Source organism: Pseudorasbora parva, chromosome 15 (assembly GCF_024679245.1).
Source record: "Pseudorasbora parva isolate DD20220531a chromosome 15, ASM2467924v1, whole genome shotgun sequence".
Classification (NCBI taxonomy): domain Eukaryota; kingdom Metazoa; phylum Chordata; class Actinopteri; order Cypriniformes; family Gobionidae; genus Pseudorasbora; species Pseudorasbora parva.
In genome coordinates, this window is record NC_090186.1 from 1,314,435 (window position 1) to 1,342,406 (window position 27,972).

The following is a 27,972-nucleotide window of genomic DNA, read 5'->3' on the forward strand; positions in this document are numbered from 1 at the left end:
TATTTAATGTTGTGGATTTTGGAATAAACAGCACTTGGGTTTACACAACCTCGCCCCTCAGTGGATCTCTGTTACAGGATAACAGAACACAAGACAAACCCCAGCAGTTTCTCTGCTCCGTCTGCGCCAGGGCCATCGCAAAATTGAGATCTATGTGGAAGAGTTCTGTGGACTTTGTTTTCAGGTTAATTTTAATGAAGACATTAAGAAATTTGGCGCTAAAAGACATTTTTAGATTTGGATTAAATGAGCTCTTGCAATCCCAGCTGCCTGGGGGGAAAATTCACTGAACTCCTCCACGTAGTCCTCAATTTTGTGATGGCACAGACGGAGCAGAGATTCTGAAGAGGATTTTGCTGATGACAAAATTGAATATGTCGCTTCTGATGTAGAGAAGTGGTCACACCTCATGGAGGATTCTGCCCCTGTTGCCAAAGGAGCAAGGTTTGGACACCAAACTCATCCGCATCCTCACTAAACCCATCGAGGAGCTCAGCTTTGTGTGGTCGCCCCAGAAGAGCCCGTCCACAGCTGCCTCAACGGGTGTATTTAATTAGGGTTAAAGCAAATCTCTGCAGGACAGAGGCTCTCCAGGACCAGAGTTTGCCACCCCTGGTTTAGAACAAAGACCCCTTATCCTGCGACACTGCATCAATCTTGTCCTTCCTACAAGGGCTGCAGGATGTAGCCATCCCATCCATGCTAAAGGTCTATGTGTCAACTATCAAAGAGTATCGCTCTCCCATAGCCATCTAGTCAGTGGGTAGGAACAACTTAGTAGTGCAGTTCCCATTGGGGGTGAGAAGGAATAAACATTATTCTTCATTTATTAATAATTAATACTTACAGAGCTTTTGTGCAGTTGCTCACAGCTGGTATCAGTCTTCTTCTGCCCTCAGCTGATGTGTTGTATTTCTTGAGGTTCAGCTCATCCAGCGGCTCTTCTGAGATCTGAAGCATGTAGGCGATTATTGAGCAGTGAGACGGAGAGAGTTCCTCCTCTGAGTGTTTGTCTGATTTCACAAACTCCTGAATCTCTCTGGGCAGAGTCTGATCTTTCACTTCCAGCAGACAGAGGAACAGATTAATGGATTGATCAGCTGAGAGTTCATGTTCATCTTTTTTCTTAGAAAGATTATCAAAATAATTCTCATATTTGATCTTGTGTTGAATGTACTGTATGGTTCTTGTGATGTTCTTTGTACTGTTCTCTGTGTGTGTCAGGAGATCTTGTAAGAGTCTCTGATTGGACTCCAGAGAGATGCCCAGCAGGAACCGCAGGAACAGATCCAGCCGTCCATTCTCACTTTCAAGGGCATTATAGACTGCTGATGTTAGTAACCAATAAAGAGAGACTTCATCAGATCTGTAAAACCTGAATTCGTACAGTGGTTCCTTGTTCTTGATCACATATGAGTAAAACAGATAGAAAGCAGCGAGAAACTCCTGGATGCTGAGATGAATGAAGCTGTAGACTTTCCTCTGATGAATCACAGATTCCTCCTTAAAGATCTCAGTGCAGATCCCAGAATACACTGCGGCGTCAGTGACGTCTATGCCGCTCTCTCTCAGGTCCTCCTCATAGAACATCACATTGCCCTTCATCAGCTGATTGAAAGCCACTTCAGCAAGTTTCACAATCACTTCTCTGTTGGACGGCAGGAGGTTCTCTGTATCTCTCTCTTCATACTTCTGATTCCTCATGTTGATCTGAATCAGCAGGAAGTGGATGTACATTTCAGTCAGAGTTTGAGGGATTTCTGGCCTCAGATCTTCTTCCAGGAGCTTTTGAAGCACAATGGATGAGATCCAGCAGAAGACGGGTATGTGGCACATGATGTGGAGGCTTCTTGCTCTTCTGATGTGGGAGATGATTCTGTTGGCTTGATGCTCATCCCTGATTCTCTTCCTGAAATATTCCTCCTTCTGAGGCTCATTGAATCCCTGAATCTCTGTCAGACGGTTGATGTATTTGGAGGGGATCTGATTGGCTGCTGCTGGTCTGGAGGTGATCCAGATGAGAGCCGAGGGAAGCATCTCTCCTGTCATGAGTTTTGACATCAACACATCCACTGATGAAGACTCAGTCACATCAGAAACTTCCTTTGGCATTAACACATCCACTGATGAAGTCTCAGTCAAATCAGAAACGTCCTTTGACATCAATACATCCACTGATGAAGTCTCAGACACATCAGAAACTTCCTGAGCATCTAAAATAAACCTCAGTGTGATTCTGCTTTCATCCAGACCATCAAAGATGAACACAACTTTACACTCCTCATAAATCCTCGAGTCCAGATCATGAAGTTCAGGATGAAAGTCCAGCAGAAGTCTGTGAAGACTGTACTGATGATCTCGGATCAAGTTCAGCTCTCGAAATGGAAGCACAAACATGAAATCTACATCCTGATTGGCTCTTCCCTCGGCCCAGTCCAGAATGAACTTCTGCACAGAGACGGTTTTTCCGATTCCAGCGATGCCTTTAGTAAGAACAGTCTTGATCTGCTGTTTCTCCTCACGTCCTGGTTCAGCTGAGGCTGTAAAGATGTCATTGCAGTAGATTGGAGTGTCTTGTGAGTGTTGTGTTCTGGCTGCTTTCTCCATCTGTAAAACCTCATGTTCTTCATTCACTCCTCCTCTCTCTCCCTCTATGATGTAGAGCTGTGTGTAGATCCTGTTCAGGAGGGCTTCATTCTCCTGGTGTTTCATTCCCTCAAATAATCTCTCATACTTGTTCTTCATGCTGATTTTGTGTCTGTCTTTGACTCTCTGGAGTTGATCATTCACTGGTTGATCATGTCTATTCAGGGATGCTGTAACGGCCATGAAAGTGTTGTTCAGACAGAAGACTGAGGCGGCTTCTCCAGAGATGCTTCGCTCTCCATATACTCTGCTGAAATAAAATCAAGAACAGATTAAAAAATATAAAGCAGCTTCACAGAAATTCATAGTGCGTTTGAATCCCCTAACAAGCAGCTAAAGGCTACAGAGACCAGGAAGAAGGTTTAAAGAATGAGGTAGAAAGCAAAACCTCATCCTCAAGCTGACACCAAATATTCTGTTACACAATAAGGTTCTTATAGCTGGACATTGAGATCAAAGTTCATCACTGAATGTTAGTCCACAAATTTGAGGCAGAAATTATGAAATCAGAAATAAAAAACAAACTCACATTGGTTTGACATTGGCAGCGTTTCTAAAGCCCCTTTCCCACAGACATTCTGGTAAATACACTGATACTGTGTCACAGGATTTATCCCAGGATTGTTTAAATTTGGTTAATTTACACTACCAGTGATTTTCTGGATTCGGAGCATGCATTCACACACATCCCATAAATACCCTAACCCTAACCTTTAATTTTGTTTATCTTTTGTTGCAATCTTTAATAATGCAATACTTAATTTTTAAACTTAATTTTATTCACAATAGAATATAGATAATATACCAAATGTTGAAATTGAGACATTTTGAAATGTCATGCCAAATATTTTGGATTTAATGAGCGCTACACATTCTAAAAAAGTTGGGACAGGTAGCAATAAGAGGCCGGAAAATTTAAATGTACATATAAGGAACAGCTGGAGCACCAATTTTCCTCCACTCCAAGCCTGCTGGACTCTGCTCCGTCCCTCCTCGACTCCATTCCAGCCCTGTTGGACTCCGATCCGTGCCTGCTGGACTCCGCTCCGATCATCCACGAGCCGCCCTCTCCGGCCCCCAATGAGCCCTCCGCTCCGGCCTTTGATTCCCCAAATAAATATTTTTTGGGGGGCCCATGTACCTGTGGGTGGGACTCCCGTCCCGCCATGGTGCCAAGAGACTCCCGTCCCAGCAAGGTCCCAGTGCTTCTGTCCCTAGGACCCCCCCCCCCCCCCCCCCGTTGGAGTTCTTAAGGCGCAAGGATGTGCCTATCGGGAGGGGGGAGTTATGTCACGTGTGGTCTGTTTTTGTTGTGTTTGCACTTGTCACATGTTCTGTTTCCTGCCATTTCTCGGTTGTCATGGTAACCCTCGTTAGTTTAGTCCTTTTTCAGCTGTGTTTAGTTTATCATCATGTGTCACCTGTCCCCCTCGTTGTGTCAGTTATCTGTGTGTGTGTATTTAAGTTGCTCATTTTCAGTCACTCCTTGTCCGGTCTGAAGTTAAGGTCATGGGATTCCAATGGTGTGTAGTGTTCTGTTCTGAATTTGATTCAAATAAAGCCTGTTTGTTTGGAAGTCCTGGATCTCCTTCATCCTCACTACATCTACACGTGACACCACCTAGGAGGAGTTGTGCACTTTTTATTTTAATATCTCCTTCCATACTATTTTCTACTTAACTGTAATATTGACCCAGTGTTTTTTGTTTATGTGAACGCTGTTTTACGTGATTTTTAATTAATTTTCTTATATTCTTAAGATTACCATTATTTACCAATCATTTAAATGTTTTACAGGCTGTAGGCTATGTTGTTTCACTGACGGAAAAAAACACACGCATGCTTATGAAATTGATGTTTAAGCGTTATTATTATAAAATGTAGGCTATATATATCTGGAATACAGTACAGTATTTAAAATAGCATATATGCATTAGTTATACTCTCAATTTAATTTCCAGCACAAACTATAAAAAAAAGATTAATGCGTGCGCGCGTGTTGCACGTCTTTTTTTATTTTTTTATCACAGGTTTAAAAGCGGTTTACTGGAATTTCTTGCTTTTCAACCACGGTAAAAAAAAAAAATCCATACCGTCCCAGCCCTAAGCCATAGTGCACCAGAATACCTACCACACACCAGCTGATTGGTGTATAGGAGATAAAAATATGGTGACTGTGAAACACCGCAGAACTCACCTATATGTTTTATGGTGTAATTGCTACTTTTTCCATCTAAACTCATGTTTATTTTGACTGTGGACAATGCGCTGTCAATTTTTATTAAGTTTAAATAGGCTTAAGTGATTGCAGCAGTGCTGCTTCTGCTTCACTCTGCCACCCTGGGGTCTTTAATGTTTTTCAGGGCAAACTTAGTCGAGAAACATGGAGCAGGGACCCCCAAAACAAAATGTGTCAAACAGAGATACATATTAAGCATATAGCCTTCGATATTAATAGAAACTAACCATAATATGATTAAGAATAAGATAACAATATAGCTGCAAGCAGTGATGACGGGCCCACGCCCCAGTGCCACTGCCACCGCGCTGTCTTTAGGGAAACTGTGCATGATGGGCAATTAAGGCTGGGCGATATGGCCCAAAAAAATATCACAATATAATTTTCCATATCAGTCGATGTCGGTAAATATCACGATAAATGTAAAATCTTTATTTCTTTAAAGTTTAAAGGCATATTCTTGCTCCTGAGTGAAAGATGTAGAAAACAGACTGTGGATTTAAACTATCCTTTATCGTCAAAACATGACAAACACTTCCCAAACAGGTGAACAATTTATTAAAACTGAGGTAGATTTATTTATTACTAATAAAAGCAATATTAATAGAGTAGAATATTATATATAAAATAAATATCCATTGTAAAATCTAGAACTGAAATATAACATTTGGCTCTGCTGACTCCAAATGCAAGGTCTAAGTGTTTTAAAGATAATGTTTGTCAATAAACAAAAATATAATTTAAATAGAAAAAATTCTGGTCAGCATGCCAAAACTTATAAATAAATTACAATGACAATATAAATTTAAAAATAAAATAAAAGAAAGAAAGAAAGATCTTAACTGTGGTCAGTTTTTTTTAACTCTACACTACATATCAATATTATGATTATATATACTTAATAGTGCAAGTAGAAAAGCATTGAATTGTTTTAGATTAAACACTGAATGTAGAAGATTAAACACTGAAGTTATGTGATTGTTAAGGGTATTTTGTATGCGGAAGAAATTGTTATTATGAGTGTCTATTCCCCCCTAGCCATCAATGTGACTTTTTGGCAAGTGTATTTGCCAAATTAGTAGATGTAAGGTTACATGTTCTATTGTGGCTGGAGGTTTTAATTTTCAGTTGAATCCACTTATGGACAAATTCCCTTCAGGTAATATAACATTTATTCACTATTTTTATTAAAAATCCAAAAGTTGTTAATAGAATTTTTTTGTCAGATTTGCAATTTAAAACATTTAAACATACTTTTCTTATGTTAAAATCACAAACATTACATTAAAACCACAAATGATAAATGAAATAAAAACAGCTGACTCCCATGCTTTTTCTTTATCATTTAAAATCTTTATATAAAATGTACCGCGGGTTGTACAGGACTTGTACAACCTTTTTGTTCCGTGTAGTTCTGAGACCATCACCCTGTCCCTTTTTGTGGTGATGCAAGGCTCTTAGTAGTATTATTTAATTAAATGCATTTAACAAACCATGCGCTGTCACTTTAATTCAGCAGGTGCAGCACAGCAAATAATAAACTCTGTATGTAAGCAATCACTGCATAGTTCATGGTGCTACCATGGGTACCAAAAAAATAGCATAGCATAAAACATTATGTAAAACAGACATGAGGCATTTGAAAGTGTTTGAACTTTTCGACTAAAACTTTCGACTATTTCTGCCACAATCCCATGGTTACAATTAGAGTTACCACATTAAATCCACGGTGAATGTTGATGATTTTTGGATTAAAAAACCTTCTATAACTTGTTCATTCATGGCACAATGTTTCTCCTGTTTTCCACATATGGAATAATTAATGACGGGCCGTCAAATTATTAGAAAAATAATCACACCCGAGGTGGCAATGCGGCCTTGACGCGAAGCAGAGTGTGTTATTTTTCAGTTATTCAACGGCACGAAGTATATTATTCCACTTATACTATACACTTTTCGTGTGTATAATAAATATTTCCGGCAGAGCAGACCCTCCAATTATTGGATCTTAGGGTCAAAGTTAACAGAAAAAACTAAAAGTATGGCAGACCATGTCAGGTTTGTAAGGCTGGAAAAAGCTAGTAGATGCTGTAAAATGTCTAATCGCTCTGAGAAAACAAAGGAAATTAGCATCTGAACTCATTCATACAGTTAGCGTCTCTGTCCGAGACGACATCACACTGAGTGAACCATCTATGAATGACTCTAATTTACATGCCTTTCCTCTCACATGAAACTTCCCCCAAACTCCTGCTGCCCCTCATATTGAGATCACCTGAAATGCACCAGAAATCTCTTTGTTACAATGTCAATCCTCACGATACAGTATTATATGTGTTTGATATCATTTGAAATGTCTCAGTGCGACTGGTACAAATATCTCATCCTCACAGAAGTTAACCAAAAGATAATCAATGTTTTAAGAGTTTAGAGATATCTTGTCTTAGTTTGGTGGGTGTGGCTTTCAGCCATTTGGCCTTTGCATCAATACAAGTCTTGATCAATGCAAATTCCCATTGTGAACTCGTGTTTACATTTGAAAGATTTTCTACATTTGTTTCTGGGTATTTAAGGAAATGTTGCAAAGAGCTCAGGGCTTGACACTTTAAACCGGTCAGCCCGTAATGTTGGATGTCTCAAGATAGCCAGCATTATGTAGTTTTCAGAAGTCAGATATATATTTCATTTTTTACTTCAGACTATTTGATGTTATATATGGATTACCTTTGAATTGACTATGTAATTGGCTTTATACATTTACCTGACTGTTAATAAATTGTTACACTTTGATTGATTCTGACTTGCTCTGGAATTATTCAGGTTGGGTATAATTTCAACAAAGGGTTAAACGGAATAATTAAATGTGTAATTAAACTATTAAATATGAATGACCAAATAACCAATTGGCATTCTAACCTAAATTCTAAATTATCATTAAATGGAGTCAGATAACGAGGAATTGGAATAAAATCCTTTATGCCCCGCTGAAAAGACCGAACGCGCAACGACCTTCACCCGCCGATCGTTAGCCTCCATTGGGACGATTTGGGCGGCCTTACAGGTTCAACCCATTTTATTGAGCGTTTGAGACTTTGGCTCCCCGAATAATAGATGTTAAAAGAAGTATTGAAAATGTTATTAATACTGTGGCGTTTTCTGACTTGATCTCCAGCGCTGTATAGTAACAGTGTCACGTGATTGAGATGGTGAGTAAACCTGTTCTGAGCTGTTACTGGTCCGAGCTCTGATGAGCAGCGCTGTTTTGTTTGGCTTTTGTTTAGTTTGCTATTTGATTTCTCATATGTAACAGAAATGGCAGCTCTTCTCAGTTGGGCAACATGGTAGTGGCACCAGTGCAACATCTAACCAAATTTAGAAACTTTGGCAGGGATTCTGGCATTCTGGAGCCCTGCTTCACAATTTAGTGCCTTGTGTTCTTATTCTAGGCTCATCTGCTGTATATCTGCATCATCAATTAGGTGTGTACTGAATCTGATCTTTTACTATTAATTACTGTCATGTGTCTCACCTGGGGTCAGAGGTCACGGCTTCATTACCGAATTTAGGAGGAGGATTCATGGATCGGTCACTCCTCACAGACACACAGCTGGGGTCAGAGGTCACGGCTTCATCACTGAATTTAGGAGGAGGATCCATGGATCGGTCACTTCTCACAGACACACAGCTGGGGTCAGAGGTCACGGCTTCATTACCGAATTTAGGAGGAGGATCCATGGATCGGTCACTTCTCACAGACACACAGCTGGGGTCAGAGGTCACGGCTTCATTACCGAATTTAGGAGGAGGATCCATGGATCGGTCACTCCTCACAGACACACAGCTGGGGTCAGAGGTCACGGCTTCATCACTGAATTTAAGAGGAGGATGCATGGATCGGTCACTCTTCTCAGACACACAGCTGGGGTCAGAGGTCATGGCTTCATCACTGAATTTAGGAGGAGGATCCATGGATCGGTCACTCCTCACAGACACACAGCTGGGGTCAGAGGTCACGGCTTCATCACTGAATTTAGGAGGAGGATCCATAGATCGGTCACTCCTCACAGACACACAGCTGGGGTCAGAGGTCACGGCTTCATCACTGAATTTAGGAGGAGGATCCATGGATCGGTCACTCCTCACAGACACACAGCTGGGGTCAGAGGTCACGGCTTCATCACTGAATTTAGGAGGAGGATCCATGGATCGGTCACTCCTCACAGACACACAGCTGGGGTCAGAGGTCACGGCTTCATTACTGAATTTAAGAGGAGGATCCATGGATCGGTCACTCTTCTCAGACACACAGCTGGGGTCAGAGGTCACGGCTTCATCACTGAATTTAGGAGGAGGATCCATGGATCGGTCACTCTTCTCAGACACACAGCTGGGGTCAGAGGTCACTGGGTTCTGCAGATGAAGATCTCTCTCCGCTCCGTCTGTTCTCCATACTGACCTCAGACCTGCACACAGAGAACAAATCACACATAAGCATCTACAGTAATGTTAGTCTCTGTTTACCACGAGGTTTACTGTAGTCTGCCGTGTCCAGATCAGGTGATGGACCAGAGTCTTACGGTGTCCAACGACATGAGGGAGAGGAATTAATGACAGAATTTACATGTTTGGGTGAACTAACACTTTAACCTGTTACTGATGAAGGAATCTCAGTACAGTGTTTTATAGATATAGATTCCGGTGATGCTCCCCTTTCCGGTGTAATGGCCATAGAGATTATAGTCAGAGTCATTCATCTAAACTTCAGCTGCATCTACAAGCATTGCAGCCTAATAATAATAATAATAATAATAATAATAATAATAATAATAAGCACTTTACATTTTAAAGAAAATCTCAAAGTGCCACAAAGAGAGGAAAATAAATAAATAAAATAAAAATAACAATAATTAATTAATTTAAACTTTGAAAGACTTTCTAAACAGGTATGTTTTTAGTCCCGTTTTAAAAATAGCAGTTGTTTGTGGAGCCCTCAGATGTTCAGGGAGGGCTTTCCACAGAAGGCTCTGTCCCCAATGGTGCGGGTCTTAAACGTGCCCTAGAATGATTTGAAACAATGTTAAATTGTTCTCTGATATCTACATAGACATTTACATTTAATCATTTAGCAGACGCTTTTATCCATATAGAGGGTATGTGGCTTATTTAAGGACAAAAATTGTCCAGATACAGTTCTACAGGTCCATTTACAACCCTATGAATTGTCCCTAGGATGTAATGCTCTGGTTTTGCCTTATTTGGAAGAGTCATGAATATTAATGTTGAGCTCTGCTCTGATTGGCTTATTTCAGCAGCTCACAGCAGTTTAGTGAAGCGGCTCACGAGTCCTGACCGTCCTGACACAACACGGACCGCATCACTGCTCTCTCTCTCGCGCACGGACGTGAAGCTTGCTTGAAATGGGCCGAACAAACGAACGATTTGTTGTGGTATCCGATTATAATAAACCTCGAGCATGTGTCATGAGAGCCGGTTTTGCGATCTTCGAGTGTCTTGTTTACCATTCGGCAGGTTTGGACAGATGCAAATGTTGGGGGCATGCATATAAATGATCCCCAACGCTTACGTCACGGTTGGGTTTATGTTGAGAAGCACTTTTTTCTGTTGAGTGTTTGATTTACGTAAGAAGGAGGAGGCGATGATGTTTGAGACTCACAGTATGTGATGCCCATGGACTGAACTCTTACTATTTCTCTATGGCAAGGTTGTTTCAATTTTTCATTCTAGGGCATCTTTAATCCAAGGGGGATTGAGTCGATGAGTGTTTGTGGAGCGAAGAGAACGTGCTGAGATTTGTGGAGTAATGAGTTCTTTAAGGTAGGTGGGAGCATTGCCATGGATGCACTGATGTGAGGAGGAAAACTGTATACTCGATCCGAGCGGAAATAGGAAAGCAATGTAGAGACTGAAGAATTGGAGTGATGTGTTCATATTTACGCACTCTCATCAGGATCCTAGCGGCACTGTTTTGTATGTGCTGGAGTTTCTGGATGCCCTTGCTAGGAATCCCAAAGAGAAGAGCGTTACAATAATCCAGTCTCAAGGAGACAAAGGCATGAACGAGTGTCTCAGCATCATGAAGGGTGAGTGAAGGACGGAGTCTGGCTATATTCCTGAGGATGTTTTGCAAAGATGTTTAATGTGGGCCTTAAAGGTAATCAATGATATGTTTCATTCGCTGAAAGAAACATCAGTATTCATTGATGAGACGGATGTAGATCTGTGTGCTTAAACGAGTCTTAACTTGTAGCAAAAACGCTTTAGATGAATTCAGGAAGCCTATCGTCCAAAGTAGAGAGAAGCACTTACAGAAAGAGTCTACATGAGTCAGATTTGCACATGCCAAGCATTGTTTGCTGAATGTAATATCAAGTATAGGCACCACTTTAACTCTATATAGTGTGGTTTCATCTCCTTATAGAGCCCGAAAGGAACCAGAGACACTTCATCTGTGATTCTGTTTACTAGTGTGAATGCACAAGTTATTTGAGCAATATGCCTAAAAAGATGGAAACATGAGATAACAAAACACAGTGACTCAAAGATGATTAACTGTAGATGAACTACAACACCATCAATGTCTAAACTGAGATTTGAACGAGAAGAGATCAGATGACAGGATTAATTTGAATATGATAAAGTGAACACATCCGCCTTCTCAAACTATAAATACAGATCAGAAGCAGATCTGAAGCTGATATAGATTGAGTTTGATAGGACAGCAAACGGAAAACATTGTACAATAATATGATATGATATTAGAAGCCGACCTACCGCCATTTTTAAGGATCGGGTGTTTACTTTCGGTTTGGACTGCAGAACGCGCATGCGCAGGAGGCCTCAGGTGTCAACAACACATAAACCCCGCCCATCTCTCTTCTTCTGCTCTTAGTGTTCAGTCGCTCGTTAAATGTGTTTAGCGCCTCCTCCTGGACTGGAGTGTGTTCCTCAATCTCCACTGATCAGTCCAGACTCATGGAGAAACTTCACTAAAGCCTTTCCCTCTTCCATCTGCTACTATTTTATATTAATTTCTCTCCACTTCATTCCAGTCTGTTATAATTTATGTCAATTTCTGTTTTTTAAATAAATGTTTTTGCAATGATATATACTCCATAAAAAAAGGTTTAGTACGGATGTCATTTGTTTCTATTTATGAACGTTGATCTATAGGAATCTCTAATATTGTCGTTCATTTTCTGGTCTTTGGTATTAACATCTGAATGTTTAGTGATTTTAAGTCTCATCTGCTAAATGAATGAATGTATTAAAGCTTTCTGTTCTTTTCCTCCATGTTAGGATTCTTGTGTTTGTTCATTGCTGAGAGAAATCAATAACATGAACACAATATCATTTCTTTATCGCAGGAGAACAACAAACTGAACTGAACACGAGCCGAGAACTAGTGATGGAGAAACGGAGCTTTTCCAGACTCCGAATCAACTGAACCGATTCACTCACTAAATGATTCACTCTTCTGAAGCGCTCGAGACTCGCTGGCGACCCCTGCTGGTCAAAACTGTGACACTGCAATGAGAACTCAGACCAAACATGTGATGAGACTCTTTATAACACAACTTTATTACATTTATTAAATATAATGGTCAAAACTGTGCAGCAAATCTACATTCACTATCTGCATTTTATAATAACTCTTCATTTGCATCTGTTCTAGTTCAGATTAATACACGTGTCTGTCATTCAATCCATCTGATCTGGTTATTCATGAAATCATCACATCTGTAGTTTTCTATGGATAGATAATGTATAAAACTGGTTTCTGACGTGTACAACCAAAAGCTACATATCACAATAATCATCTGGGCGAAATGATTACGTAGAAAGAAAAAATGTATAACTAATAAAAGGATGAAACAATGAAAAAGAAGTATCATGCTTTACAAAGAGCTCAGACATAATATACTTTAATAGAATATACTGAATGTAATGTTTAACACCCTTAAGTGCAATTAAATGCAAATGTGTCAATGTTTACATTTATATGAAATGCATTAGCTTAACTAAAGAGCAATCTTCACAAAACCCATTATAATAAGTGTCATATTTACCTGCATTTACCAGTTTTGGTTGAATAATGTAGATGCAGTTGACAAATATTAAACGGCTTTGTCACCATTTTTGAAGAAAAATGCATATTCTTATGTAATGTGAAGGTTTGAGAAAATATAAGGGGTCACAAACTGTGACATAAAAGAATTAAAAATATAAAGGTGTCGTGTCACGCAAAAGGACAGCAGAACTCAATGCTCATAGTGGTTCAAAAAGATGAATATTTGACCAGTTCTGAAACAAAACCTTACCGTGTGCACATAGGCTTCAATGGGGTCCTTAATCTAATTAAACTTGCCCGTGGAATTGCCTGATTTAATATCAGGATATGATTTCACACACAAAATCCTCAAGTTCCTACTCTTTAGAAATATATGGATGGGGAAAATGATTTAATTTGCTAAAATAGACACTGAAAGGTATTTATTAAGAACTTTTATTTTTATTTTTTTTGTCATTTATAAAAGTTATGATTTATTGAACCACGCTCAAGGCAGTCAGTCACACTATACAATTTTAAGATTTGGCTCAGAAAATAAATAAACAAAAAACTAATAACAATGTAGTTTTATATCAACAGGTCTACGATCATGACATATTTAACAATTTCCTGCATTTTAAATAATGACAATACTAATTATATATTTATCTTGTGTGACAGTGAAAATGCCATGTCACCTTCGGTTGAAATATCGATCCGACTTTTATTTTGAAGTGTCGCCTCGCATGTGGCACCCGGAAGTGCCCGTGTGCTCCTGGTGACGGTGGCTTGGAATCTCCATTCGCCTTGGAAACAGAAATGCGGACAGACGTGTTGATCAGGAGAGGCTGATCTGTTATTATCATTATTTTACTGTACGACTGACAGGAATCAGCCATGGCGAGCGGTAAGAGATTCTCACACTGACGAGAAGAACATTATTAATCATAACAACAACCTCTAATGTGCGTTAGATGATGTGCGTTAGATGATGTGCGTTAGATGCCCGTGATGTGCGTTAGATGCCCGTGATGTGCGTTAGATGCCCGTGATGTGCGTTAGATGATGTGCGTTAGATGCCCGTGATGTGCGTTAGATGATGTGCGTTAGATGATGTGCGTTGGATGCCCGTGATGTGCGTTAGATGATGTGCGTTAGATGATGTGCGTTAGATGCCCGTGATGTGCGTTAGATGCCCGTGATGTGCGTTAGATGCCCGTGATGTGCGTTAGATGATGTGCGTTAGATGCCCGTGATGTGCGTTAGATGATGTGCGTTAGATGATGTGCGTTAGATGCCCGTGATGTGCGTTAGATGCCCGTGATGTGCGTTAGATGCCCGTGATGTGCGTTAGATGCCCGTGATGTGCGTTAGATGCCCGTGATGTGCGTTAGATGCCCGTGATGTGCGTTAGATGCCCGTGATGTGCGTTAGATGCCCGTGATGTGCGTTAGATGATGTGCGTTAGATGCCCGTGATGTGCGTTAGATGCCCGTGATGTGCGTTAGATGCCCGTGATGTGCGTTAGATGCCCGTGATGTGCGTTAGATGATGTGCGTTAGATGCCCGTGATGTGCGTTAGATGATGTGCGTTAGATGATGTGCGTTAGATGATGTGCGTTAGATGCCCGTGATGTGCGTTAGATGATGTGCGTTAGATGATGTGCGTTAGATGATGTGCGTTAGATGATGTGCGTTAGATGATGTGCGTTAGATGATGTGCGTTAGATGATGTGCGTTAGATGATGTGCGTTAGATGATGTGCGTTAGATGATGTGCGTTAGATGATGTGCGTTAGATGATGTGCGTTAGATGCCCGTGATGTGCGTTAGATGATGTGCGTTAGATGCCCGTGATGTGCGTTAGATGATGTGCGTTAGATGATGTGCGTTAGATGATGTGCGTTAGATGCCCGTGATGTGCGTTAGATGATGTGCGTTAGATGATGTGCGTTAGATGATGTGCGTTAGATGCCCGTGATGTGCGTTAGATGATGTGCGTTAGATGATGTGCGTTAGATGATGTGCGTTAGATGATGTGCGTTAGATGATGTGCGTTAGATGCCCGTGATGTGCGTTAGATGCCCGTGATGTGCGTTAGATGATGTGCGTTAGATGCCCGTGATGTGCGTTAGATGCCCGTGATGTGCGTTAGATGATGTGCGTTAGATGCCCGTGATGTGCGTTAGATGCCCGTGATGTGCGTTAGATGATGTGCGTTAGATGCCCGTGATGTGCGTTAGATGCCCGTGATGTGCGTTAGATGATGTGCGTTAGATGCCCGTGATGTGCGTTAGATGCCCGTGATGTGCGTTAGATGATGTGCGTTAGATGATGTGCGTTAGATGCCCGTGATGTGCGTTAGATGCCCGTGATGTGCGTTAGATGATGTGCGTTAGATGCCCGTGATGTGTGTTAGATGCCCGTGATGTGCGTTAGATGCCCGTGATGTGCGTTAGATGCCCGTGATGTGCGTAAGATGCCCGTGATGTGCGTTAGATGATGTGCGTTAGATGCCCGTGATGTGCGTTAGATGCCCGTGATGTGCGTTAGATGCCCGTGATGTGCGTTAGATGCCCGTGATGTGCGTTAGATGCCCGTGATGTGCGTTAGATGCCCGTGATGTGCGTTAGATGCCCGTGATGTGCGTTAGATGCCCGTGATGTGCGTTAGATGCCCGTGATCTGCGTTAGATGCCCGTGATGTGCGTTAGATGATGTGCGTTAGATGCCCGTGATGTGCGTTAGATGCCCGTGATGTGCGTTAGATGCCCGTGATGTGCGTTAGATGCCCGTGATGATGTGCGTTAGATGCCCGTGATGATGTGCGTTAGATGCCTGTGATGATGTGCGTTAGATGCCCGTGATGATGTGCGTTAGATGCCCGTGATGTGCGTTAGATGCCCGTGATGTGCGTTAGATGCCCGTGATCTGCGTTAGATGCCCGTGATGTGCGTTAGATGCCCGTGATGTGCGTTAGATGCCCGTGATCTGCGTTAGATGCCCGTGATGTGCGTTAGATGCCCGTGATGTGCGTTAGATGCCCGTGATGTGCGTTAGATGATGTGCGTTAGATGATGTGCGTTAGATGCCCGTGATGTGCGTTAGATGCCCGTGATGTGCGTTAGATGCCCGTGATGTGCGTTAGATGCCCGTGATGTGCGTTAGATGCCCGTGATCTGCGTTAGATGCCCGTGATCTGCGTTAGATGCCCGTGATGTGTGTTAGATGCCCGTGATGTGCGTTAGATGCCCGTGATGTGCGTTAGATGATGTGCGTTAGATGCCCGTGATGTGCGTTAGATGCCCGTGATCTGCGTTAGATGCCCGTGATCTGCGTTAGATGCCCGTGATGTGCGTTAGATGATGTGCGTTAGATGATGTGCGTTAGATGCCCGTGATCTGCGTTAGATGCCCGTGATGTGCGTTAGATGATGTGCGTTAGATGATGTGCGTTAGATGATGTGCGTTAGATGCCCGTGATGTGCGTTAGATGCCCGTGATGTGCGTTAGATGATGTGCGTTAGATGATGTGCGTTAGATGCCCGTGATCTGCGTTAGATGCCCGTGATGTGCGTTAGATGATGTGCGTTAGATGATGTGCGTTAGATGATGTGCGTTAGATGCCCGTGATGTGCGTTAGATGCCCGTGATGTGCGTTAGATGATGTGCGTTAGATGCCCGTGATGTGCGTTAGATGCCCGTGATGTGCGTTAGATGCCCGTGATGTGCGTTAGATGCCCGTGATGTGCGTTAGATGATGTGCGTTAGATGCCCGTGATGTGCGTTAGATGCCCGTGATGTGCGTTAGATGCCCGTGATGTGCGTTAGATGCCCGTAATGTGCGTAGATGATGTGTGTGTTAGAGGGTGTGTGTTAGAGGATGTGTGTTAGATGATGTGTGTCAGATGATGTGCGTTATATGCCCCTGGTTTGTGGTTGATGGTGTTGTGTCTCGGTGTGTCAGAGTCGGTGAGTGTGCTCTTCAAGATGCCCGTGATGTGCGTTAGATGATGTGCGTTAGATGCCCGTGATGTGCGTTAGATGATGTGCGTTAGATGCCCGTGATGTGCGTTAGATGCCCGTGATCTGCGTTAGATGCCCGTGATCTGCGTTAGATGCCCGTGATGTGCGTTAGATGATGTGCGTTAGATGATGTGCGTTAGATGCCCGTGATCTGCGTTAGATGCCCGTGATGTGCGTTAGATGATGTGCGTTAGATGATGTGCGTTAGATGATGTGCGTTAGATGATGTGCGTTAGATGATGTGCGTTAGATGATGTGCGTTAGATGATGTGCGTTAGATGATGTGCGTTAGATGATGTGCGTTAGATGCCCGTGATCTGCGTTAGATGCCCGTGATGTGCGTTAGATGATGTGCGTTAGATGCCCGTGATCTGCGTTAGATGCCCGTGATCTGCGTTAGATGATGTGCGTTAGATGATGTGCGTTAGATGATGTGCGTTAGATGCCCGTGATGTGCGTTAGATGCCCGTGATGTGCGTTAGATGCCCGTGATGTGCGTTAGATGCCCGTGATGTGCGTTAGATGCCCGTGATGTGCGTTAGATGATGTGCGTTAGATGCCCGTGATGTGCGTTAGATGATGTGCGTTAGATGCCCGTGATGTGCGTTAGATGATGTGCGTTAGATGCCCGTGATGTGCGTTAGATGCCCGTGATGTGCGTTAGATGCCCGTGATGTGCGTTAGATGCCCGTGATGTGCGTTAGATGCCCGTGATGTGCGTTAGATGATGTGCGTTAGATGCCCGTGATGTGCGTTAGATGCCCGTGATGTGCGTTAGATGCCCGTGATGTGCGTTAGATGCCCGTGATGTGCGTTAGATGATGTGCGTTAGATGCCCGTGATGTGCGTTAGATGATGTGCGTTAGATGATGTGCGTTAGATGATGTGCGTTAGATGATGTGCGTTAGATGCCCGTGATGTGCGTTAGATGCCCGTGATGTGCGTTAGATGCCCGTGATGTGCGTTAGATGCCCGTAATGTGCGTAGATGATGTGTGTGTTAGAGGGTGTGTGTTAGAGGATGTGTGTTAGATGATGTGTGTCAGATGATGTGCGTTATATGCCCCTGGTTTGTGGTTGATGGTGTTGTGTCTCGGTGTGTCAGAGTCGGTGAGTGTGCTCTTCAAGATCTACTGCCTGTCCGTCATGACCCTGATCGCTGCCACATACACAGTGGCCCTCAGATACACCCGGACCGTGTCCTCAGACCTGTACTTCTCCACCACCGCCGTCTGCATCACAGAGGTCATCAAACTGCTGCTGAGTCTGCTGATGCTGGTCAGGTGAGTGTCCGCTCTGAGCCTTACTGACCGCTGTGTCTGCTCTGATGTCATCGTGTCTGTTGTGATGTCATCATGTCTGCTGTGATGTCATCGTGTCTGTTGTGATGTCATCATGTCTGCTCTGATGTCATCATGTCTGCTGTGATGTCATCATGTCTGCTCTGATGTCACCACGTCTGCTGTGATGTCATCATGTCTCCCGTTATGTCATCATGTCTGCCGTGATGTCACCATGTCTGCTCTGATGTCATCATGTCTGCTCTGATGTCATCATGTCTGCTGTGATGTCATCATGTCTGCTGTGATGTCACCATGTCTGCTCTGATGTCACCATGTCTGCTGTGATGTCATCGTGTCTGCTGTGATGTCATCATGTCTGCTGTGATGTCATCATGTCTGCTGTGATGTCATCATGTCTGCTGTGATGTCATTGTGTCTGCTGTGATGTCATCGTGTCTGCTCTGATGTCATCGTGTCTGCTCTGATGTCATCATTTCTGCTGTGATGTCATCATGTCTGCCGTGATGTCACCATGTCTGCTGTGATTTCATCATGTCTGCTGTGATGTCACCATGTCTCCCGTGATGTCATCATGTCTGCTGTGATGTCATCATGTCTGCTCTGATGTCATCATGTCTGCTCTGATGTCATCATTTCTGCTCTGATGTCATCATGTCTGCTCTGATGTCATCATGTCTGCTGTGATGTCATCGTGTCTGCTGTGATGTCATCATGTCTGCTGTGATGTCATCATGTCTGCTCTGATGTCATCATTTCTGCTGTGATGTCATCATGTCTGCTGTGATGTCATCATGTCTGCTCTGATGTCACCATGTCTGCTGTGATTTCATCATGTCTCCCGTGATGTCATCATGTCTGCCATGATGTCACCATGTCTGCTCTGATGTCATCATGTCTGCTCTGATGTCATCATGTCTGCTGTGATGTCACCATGTCTGCTCTGATGTCATCATGTCTGCTCTGATGTCATCATGTCTGCTCTGATGTCATCGTGTCTGCTGTGATGTCATCGTGTCTGCTGTGATGTCATCATGTCTGCTGTGATGTCATCATGTCTGCTGTTATGTCATCGTGTCTGCTCTGATGTCATCGTGTCTGCTCTGATGTCATCGTGTCTGCTCTGATGTCATCGTGTCTGCTCTGATGTTATTGTGTCTGGTGTGATGTCATCGTGTCTGGTGTGATGTCATCGTGTCTGCTGTGATGTCATCATGTCTGCTGTGATGTCATGTGACAGGGAGTCGGGGGACCTGGGCCGCTGCAGGTCCGCAGTGGTCACTCATATCTTCAGGAGCCCGAGGGAGCTGCTGAAGCTGAGCGTGCCGTCGGTGGTGTACGCCATCCAGAACAACATGGCCTTCGTGGCCCTGAGCAACCTCGACGCCGCTGTCTATCAGGTACACACATTCTGTCTCTTCTGACTCTTATTCCAGCGCACGTGCAGACAGGGTTGCCAAGTTTTTACAACAAAACCCGCCAACTACAGCCTAAAAAAGCCCAATAGCTTTCCAGGGGGTTCTCCAGAAAAAAATGGCATTTGGGGGTAAATGTGTGTTATTTTGGCAAGGTTGCCTGCTAAAATTGGCATTCCTGGGTCTAAATATCCCAAAATTAAGCTCACTTCAACCGGTGGGAAAACCGCAGACTTGGCAACACAATGCATTGAGTTCTGTTGACATTTGACAGCTAACGTTATGCGTCGCTCCGCTGCTCTGATTGGTTGTCGGTCTGTCCAATCGAGGCCTTTCCTGGTTGGGTTGAAACACACCCCATAATCACAGTCCAATGAGCATCAGACTCATATTCTGACTGGAGTATGAACACGTCAGGCGAGATATTCCCTGAATATTGTCATGAATTCTCAATTGATCCAGAATCATACAGCTCAACATTCAATATGAAGTGTTAATATATATTATTTTATCAAATTAGAGAGCTTGGGTTTAACTGCAACTCCTCCTCTTTATCATAAAAACGACTGCAGATGAATTAACCTGACCGGACGAGACATCAGATGGACATGTGAAGTGACCCACCACAGTTCCCTTAGTTCAGTGTGAAGGTGAGGGGTGTGTATGATACACTCTGTGATGAGTTTTGGATCTTGATGAACTGCTGTGTGGAAGAGAGCGGCGTGAGGATTCCTCTAAATAGATCCTGAGTAAATAACGGCAGAATCCAAACTCAGTTGAGAGTGTTAGTAGGACTCTCAGCTCTCGGGCCTGTTGCACAAAACTAGGAGAAGGGATTAAGCCGGGGTATCTGAGTGATCTTGTCATGTGTATGCAAAACTTAGTACACCGCTGTCCTGTAAACGTACCCTGAAGACACACACACACACTCAATAACGAGAGATAACTGTATATTAGCGGATAAATTGAGCCTAGGTCACCAAGATATCCCGGCTTAATCCCTTCTCCTAGTTTTGTGCAACAGGCCCCTGTTTGCGTTCGTAACGTCCCTGTTCTGATCGTAGACGAGTGATCTGTGTCCAAATGCTCTCTCCGCGGACGCCATCAGTCTCTTATTGATCAAGCGCTGTCGTGTGGAACCTCATCCGGCCTGTTTTTCCTGTTGAATATCCGGTTTGACTCTTATTATGGGAGATAAAGCTAAACACTTTTGTCAAGATGAGGGCGAAGGAGTGTGTTCCTGAAGCTCCAGTGTGTGTGTGTGTGTGTGTCAGGTGACGTACCAGCTGAAGATCCCCTGTACGGCGCTGTGTATGGTGCTGATGCTGAGCCGATCTCTGAGCCGTCTGCAGTGGTTCTCCGTCTTCATGCTGTGTGGAGGCGTCACGCTGGTCCAGTGGACCCCACCGCAGTCCACCAAAGTCCAGGTACACAGGACGGCCTTCACACGCGGACAGAATCATACGAGTTTCCTAGTCGGAAACTGGGCATTAAAGGGTTAGTTCAACCAAAAATGAAAATGACCCCATGATTTACTCACCCTCAAGTCATTATAGGTGTGTATGGCATTCTTCTTTCAGACGAATAAAAGTTTATATTATAAAAGTCCTGGCTAAAGGCTATAACATACTCCGCAAGGACAGAGAAAAACGTCTCGCTCTTAGAGCTGCAAGAACAAACTCACGCCATTTTGTTCTCGCAGCTTGTTCTTGAAACATCGCCTGAGCAGAACCTTTTTCGTGCGGGTGTCCGAGAGCTATCGTGTGATTGGTCAGCCATTTGAAGTGGGCGTGGTTAATGCGGAGAAACGCAGATGATTGGCAGCTGCTTTTCTCGTGAAGTATAGACTGTACTGGCCAGAGCGAATTTTCTTCTTGTTCTTGCTGAGTATGTTCCAAGCGTTATAATGGCATTGACTGCTGCTCTGTTTTTGAAGTCCATAAAAATGCATCTGTCTGTCATATAGCTGCTCCACACGGCTCCGGGAGGTTAATAAAGGCCTTCTGAAGTGAATTGATGCATTTGTGTAAGAAAAATATCCATATTTAAAACTTTATTACGTAAAGTTTCATCCGATCGCCGTCTGTATTCAGTTTATGGGAGTGCTGACAGTCCCTCTGCATTACGTGACCAGTTACGCTCGTCAGACTTCAACTCAGAGAGGCACTTTCAGAAACTTTTACATTTGGATATTTTTCTTAAACAAACGCAACGATTTGCTTCAGAAGGCCTTTATTAACCGCCCAGAGCCATGTGGAGCAGTTTTATGACGGACAGATGCATTTTTATGGACTTCAAAAACAGAGCAATAGTCAATGCCATTATAACGCTTGGATTAGCAGGACTTTTATAATATAAATCAACTTTTATTCGTCTGAAAGAAGGATGTCATATACACTTAGAATGACTTGAGGGTGAGTAAATCATGGGCTAATTTTCATTTTTGGGTGAACTGTCTCTTTAATGCCCTCTCAAATGGTATAACTGCTGGGTTGTGTATATGCTGTGGCTTTAACGTGTCCTGCTGTGATTCAGGTGGAGCAGAACCCGGTCCTGGGCTTCGTGGCGATCGCCGTGGCCGTCCTGTGCTCCGGGTTTGCAGGTATTATGCGGTCCGTCGTGTTATTGGTGGTAGGGCTGTGCAATATGTCAAAATTATCAAAATATTGCAAATGTACATCGCAACGGCACGCAATATCTGAATGATTTTAATAACGTTACTTCAACATTGTGAAAAGTGTGTGTTTTAGGTTGACACATAGCAGAGAATAGACTGGGCACATGACTGCTACTTATGTGATGTTAAAAAGAGTTATTAAACGCAATAACTTACGAGAAAAAAAACTGTCTGACACACACACCGAAACTCTCTGAAAGCATGTGATCCCTTCAGTTCTGTTTCGTGTCTTGTTACACACTCGAACTGTCAAACACACACACAGTTATGTCAAAATGGCCGTCTTGATGAGTATTCATGTTAACACAGTCGGTTGTGCTTTAAGTGATGGATATCATTTACATTTATGCATTTGGCAGACGCTTTTATCCAAAGCGACTTGCATTGCATTAAAGGTACACAGTTTACATTTTTGTCAATTCTATCAGTTGGGGAAAGAAGCCGAATGTGTGTCAATGGGATCCGTGCATTAGCTCTTAAAGTGACAGACGACAGAAGAAAAAGAGAACATCACTCCGTGCTCTCGGCTGAGTAACAGTGTAGCTTTATTATCTATCAGTAGGGCTGTCCTCGACTAAGGATTTAGACAATCGAATCAGAATTGTCGAATCTCTCTATGGTCGACTGATAGTCGAATCATCTGTGTGTGTGTGAATGGGTTGGGAGGGGCACGACACTGTCAGCAGAAGGGTAAAACTATTGTTATTTTCCTTTACACACTGCACACAGCAACAACTTTTAATAAAGCGACCAAAACCGCCTGCCCACTGACAGACAATGGCTTTCTTATTTAGGTTTAAATAGCCTAAAGTTAATGTGGTGATAAACATTGGTAAACCGTTTTCTCATAACATGTTAAAGCCGCGATCGAAATACAGAACATCACACAAATGAATAAAAGAACATTTTGATAAATAAACCTAAAAAAAATACCTGCCTAGAGAGGAAAATAACACTTTGAGTGCGTTTACATGACCGTTCTGAAGCCGATTGTGCCTAAAGCGGGTGGAGACGTACGCGAAGCTCAGCCCCGCGCCTCAGGATCTCACACCGCCACCTGACGCGCACATTATACACACGCGAGCTCAATTTTGGATTGACTGACAGATGAGCTGCATGAAAGCGCTCTGTGGTGCGGCAGGATTTTAAACAACTTCCCGAGTGGCAGCAGATGGGCGCTGAATGCTGCCGCCGGTGTGTGTGCACTCATTGAACGTGTTCTAATTTTAAAGGCGCGGTGCGAAGCTCGGCTCAGTGCCGCGACACGTCTTTAAAATATTGAGCACCCCCATATTGCCAAAATGGTATGATCCTCTTTTCATAACACCCGCGAAGATTCGACCGTGAGATCGGTGGTCGAATCAGGCTCCACATATCAATGCATCGAATCTTCAACTATTCGGGGTCACCCTTATCTATCAGTGTATATTTAATTCACGTGAAGACTGCTGTTTTGAGTTCTTATTTTTAATAAAGATAAATTAAAATAATCGTTCACTCCTAGTTCAGGAGTCTTAGTTTACCTGGATGGTCTTAATGTTCAGTTTTAGGCTGATATAACTATATATTACCAAGTCAAGCAAAGAGCTTTTGGTATTTTAATATCTGCATTACAGTTTTTGTTTCTTTACATTGATCTTAAAATGATATTATCAGATTTGTGACATACATTTGAGCTAAAACACAGCTGGTCCCTTTCAGAAGTTGTAGCGATGCTTCTCCCAGAGAGAATGTGAAACACACACATGGTATCATTCTCAGTTTTTAAATCGATTTTACACACTAATAGCAATATCGTATCGAACATCGCATTATTTAACGAGGTTTCGCATATCAGATTTTCCTCCAGTATCGCACAGCCCTGGTTTCTGGCGTCGGGCTGCATTAGTGACGCTCTGCTCTGCCTCAGGTGTGTACTTCGAGAAGGTCCTGAAGAGTTCGGACACCTCTCTGTGGGTGCGAAACATCCAGATGTACCTGTCAGGAATCGCAGTGACCCTCATAGGCGTCTTCGTGACCGACGGAGCCCAGGTGCTGGAGAAAGGCTTCTTCTTCGGATACACGCCGTGGGTCTGCTTAGTCGTCTGTGAGTAACGTCAGCATGACCTTTATTTCTGATGCCTGGGGTCATGTCGGCGGAAAGAAGAAGCCGCTTGGCTCTTAGTGAATGTGAAGCTCCTGAAGGGCATTGATGGAGTGGTCTGTCTGGTTTCTGCAGTTCTGGCGAGTGTGGGAGGAATGTACACGTCTGTGGTGGTGAAATACACAGATAACATCATGAAGGGCTTCTCTGCGGCCGCGGCCATCGTTCTGTCCACCGTGGCGTCGGTCATCCTCTTCGGCCTGCAGATCAGTGAGTGCTTCCTTCATCTAATCACTTTAATAATCGCTTAATCGTTAAATAATAGCACACACACTATCTTATTCCTAAATGACAACGATTCCCCTGTTTACTAAAGGGATAGTTCACCCAAATAAGAACATTCAGAAGTCAAAATAGATATGGCTTCACACACCACACAGGGTCATTATTTCTCCATTTATAAATAACATTTATGCATTTGGCAGACGCTTTTATCTAAAGCGACTTGCATTGCATTCAATGTACACATTTTTACATTATTGTCAGTTCTGATCATTCAGATTATCACAGAAGAACTGTATAAAGGTTTATAGTTCAGATATAAACACTGATGTCTACTGTACAGAGCAAAATACAGCAAATCACCTTTAGAAAGTAAGATTCACTCAAGAGATTTGTTCAAAAACACTGATTCATCCATTAATGAAACAAGTGATGTCTTTATGAGTGAGTCGTTGAATCATTCATTCAAGAGATTCATTCAAAAATACTGATTCATCCATTAATGAAACAAGTAAACTCTTTGTGGGTGAGTCGTTGAATCATTCACTCAAGAGATTTGTTCAAAAACACTGATTCAATCCAGTAATGAAACAAGTGAAGTCTTTATGAGTGAGTCGTTGAATCATTCATTCAAGAGATTCATTCAAAAATACTGATTCATCCATTAATGAAACAAGTAAACTCTTTGTGGGTGAGTCGTTGAATCATTCACTCAAGAGATTTGTTCAAAAACACTGATTCATCTGGTAATGAAACAAGTGAACTCTTTATGAGTGAGTCGTTGAATCATTCACTCAAGAGATTCGGTCAAAATACTGATTCATCCGGTAATGAAACAAGTGAAGTCTTCATGAGTGAGTTGTTGAATCATTCACTCAAGAGATTCATTCAAAAACACTGATTCATCCAGTAATGAAACAAGTGAACTCTTTATGAGTGAGTCGTTGAATAATTCACTCAAGAGATTCATTCAAAAACACTGATTCATCCAGTAATGAAACAAGTGAACTCTTTATGAGTGAGTCGTTGAATAATTCACTCAAGAGATTCATTCAAAAACACTGATTCATCCAGTAATGAAACAAGTGAACGCTTTATGAGTGAGTCGTTGAATCATTCACCCAAGGGATTCGTTCAAAAACACTGATTCATCCATTAATGAAACAAGTGAACGCTTTATGAGTGAGTCACTGAATCATTCACTCAAGAGATTCATTCAAATCTGAGCATCTGAAACCCTGTTAGGATGAAATCTCTGTGCTGTAGAAGTGAAGTGTGTATTGTGTCGTTCTGTGCTCATTATCTCTCTGGTCTTTACAGCGACGACATTCATCTCCGGAGCCGCGCTGGTGTGTGTGTCCATCTACATGTACGGCCTGCCCAAACAAGACACCAGCAAACTGAAGCCCAGCGCAGAGCGAGAGGACACACAGAAGCTCATCAGCGTCTGACACGAGACCGACACACTGCTGCTGGAGCAGCTGGACACACACTGACCCTGAACACACACTGACCCAGACACACACTGCGTCAGGAGCGTTGGATTCGTCTGTGCTGCTAATGAGGATAATGAAGGAGGGTGGCGGTGGGGTTTATGGGGATGACAGGCCAGCTTTGGCTTTATGTGATTGTTCTTTTCTATCTCTATAATATCATTTATACTACAGGACTGCAGATGACGAGGCACTGCCATGAACTGAACACTGTTTAGATGCCAATGTGATGTCCGTAAGCCGACCGTGAAAAGAATCCGGTCTGGATTGCGGCTCGTTTTAATCCCAGAGCGAAGACTGACCTCATAACCCAGGACAATCTGTGTGTGTATTAATGAGAAGGATCGGATGGACGGATGTGTTTTTACATGATTAAACGTGTGTCTGAAGCTCTCGCTCTGTAGTGTGTGTGTGTTTACAGCATCAAACCTGGAGAATCCAGCACCATTCGGTTTCTGAAAACGTTCATGAGTAAACTATACAGTCTAATCCACATATTACATGTGCTTTTATTTAGCCTCGATGGGGTGGTTCTGCGGGTCTCACACAGATGAAGGTCTTCAGTCAGAGCAGGACGGCTGAATGCATGACGTCATGAGATTAAATGATGCGCTGCACAACATGAATAGCTTACTGAGTGTTTTTGTCCTGTTATGTGAAGATCTTTGATGCATGCATTTGAGAAAATTACCCCTCTGGTGCCGTTCGGTCATATTTTACTTATGGTTTGTTTTTTGTTGTTGAATTTTTTACTTCATATGATACGAAACTTGGTAAAGGTTTTGGCATTTGCTGTGTGTGAACACACAAGTTATGGACGACTGGAAAGGGTTAAATGGCACTGGATAAAACAGACACAGTGTTGGAGACACACTGCAAGCGTGGTGTGAGCGTGGCGCTTCTGCTGCGTGTCAGTCGCGGGGCGGCTGCGTGGCGTTTTCTCTGTCATTGCACACTAGAAGCGTTTCTGACGCGGTGCTGCTGCTGCTATTAATGTACAGGGAAGCCCTATACTTCATGTTAAATATAAATATATTGCCTATTGAGACAGCAAAGACAACATCGGCAGTAGCCTATTGGCCACACACATCTATGGTGTTGACGGCAAAATAGGCTACAGAATATTTTGTTCTGTATTGACAGCTTTAATATTTCAAAATTGGTAATTATGTTGTTTTTTATTATTACAAGTAGGCCTATCTCTGCATTTATGTTAACCTACAGTCTTTCAAACATGAAAATGTCATTTTTTAATATGTATTCTTGTCAAAATGGCATATAAACATCTTTTTCTATTATATTTTGCCTGGAAACGCTTCCAACACGCTCGCGTGTCGCGTGAAAAATAGGCGTCTTCTATTTGAAGCATGCACGCGTTTACCGTGTGGCTCGGACCGCCCGTGAGCCGCGTGTGTCACGCAGGCAGTATGCAAGCGCTAACCGGTTAACATGAGAGCCGAAATAAAAACGGACACGCCACGCAGCCGAGACGCTCACGGCCCGCTTGCAGTGTGTCCCCGGCCTTGTTCTGTTGACTCCTCTGGTGGAAGCGTTTGGTACTGCACACACACACAATCTGACTGAAAGCTCATTTACTGAGATATCAAACTCAAATTTGGAACACAAATTGTATAGATTTATGGCTTTGAATTTCTCAGTTTTAAAGTAAAATGTGTTTTGGAAAATAAATATTTCATATAAAAATCTTACAAATATAAAAATCTGCAAATATAACATTTTTAAAAA

General features: G+C 42.8%; 2 protein-coding genes across 5 annotated transcripts in view; one reads left to right on the forward strand and one right to left on the reverse strand.

Moving 5' to 3' along the window:
* Window positions 1-9,335, reverse strand: part of LOC137040859 (NACHT, LRR and PYD domains-containing protein 3-like) — a 128,127-nt gene extending 118,792 nt beyond the window's left edge. Inside the window, exons 1-2 of one of the 4 annotated variants that reach the window (XM_067416596.1) lie at window positions 8,415-9,335; window positions 848-2,893 (exon numbers count right to left, since the gene is read on the reverse strand). In XM_067416596.1, the coding sequence (XP_067272697.1) occupies window positions 848-2,893; window positions 8,415-9,244 (2,876 nt within the window). In that variant the 5' untranslated portion in view covers window positions 9,245-9,335. Of the gene's footprint in view, window positions 1-847; window positions 2,897-3,787; window positions 3,809-8,414 lie in introns of those variants that run through there. The other 3 variants (XM_067416595.1, XM_067416598.1, XM_067416597.1) reach the window with 3 other exon arrangements.
* A 4,365-nt stretch (window positions 9,336-13,700) lies between these two features.
* On the forward strand, window positions 13,701-26,848 carry slc35a1 (solute carrier family 35 member A1). Its single transcript, XM_067416593.1, has 8 exons — window positions 13,701-13,860; window positions 18,081-18,258; window positions 19,517-19,676; window positions 20,966-21,118; window positions 22,227-22,293; window positions 24,278-24,454; window positions 24,587-24,721; window positions 26,054-26,848. Exons 1-8 carry the CDS (start codon window positions 13,851-13,853, stop codon window positions 26,182-26,184), a joined length of 1,011 nt encoding a protein of 336 aa, XP_067272694.1. The 5' UTR covers window positions 13,701-13,850; the 3' UTR covers window positions 26,185-26,848.
* The last annotated feature ends 1,124 nt before the right edge of the window (window positions 26,849-27,972 follow it).

Excerpts from the sequence above, each read along its gene's own strand:
- slc35a1 (XM_067416593.1), top strand. Across the intron at positions 18,259-19,516 it reads AGTCTGCTGATGCTGGTCAG|GGAGTCGGGGGACCTGGGCC; the intron begins GTGAGTGTCCGC and ends GTCATGTGACAG. Across the intron at positions 19,677-20,965 it reads TCGACGCCGCTGTCTATCAG|GTGACGTACCAGCTGAAGAT; the intron begins GTACACACATTC and ends TGTGTGTGTCAG.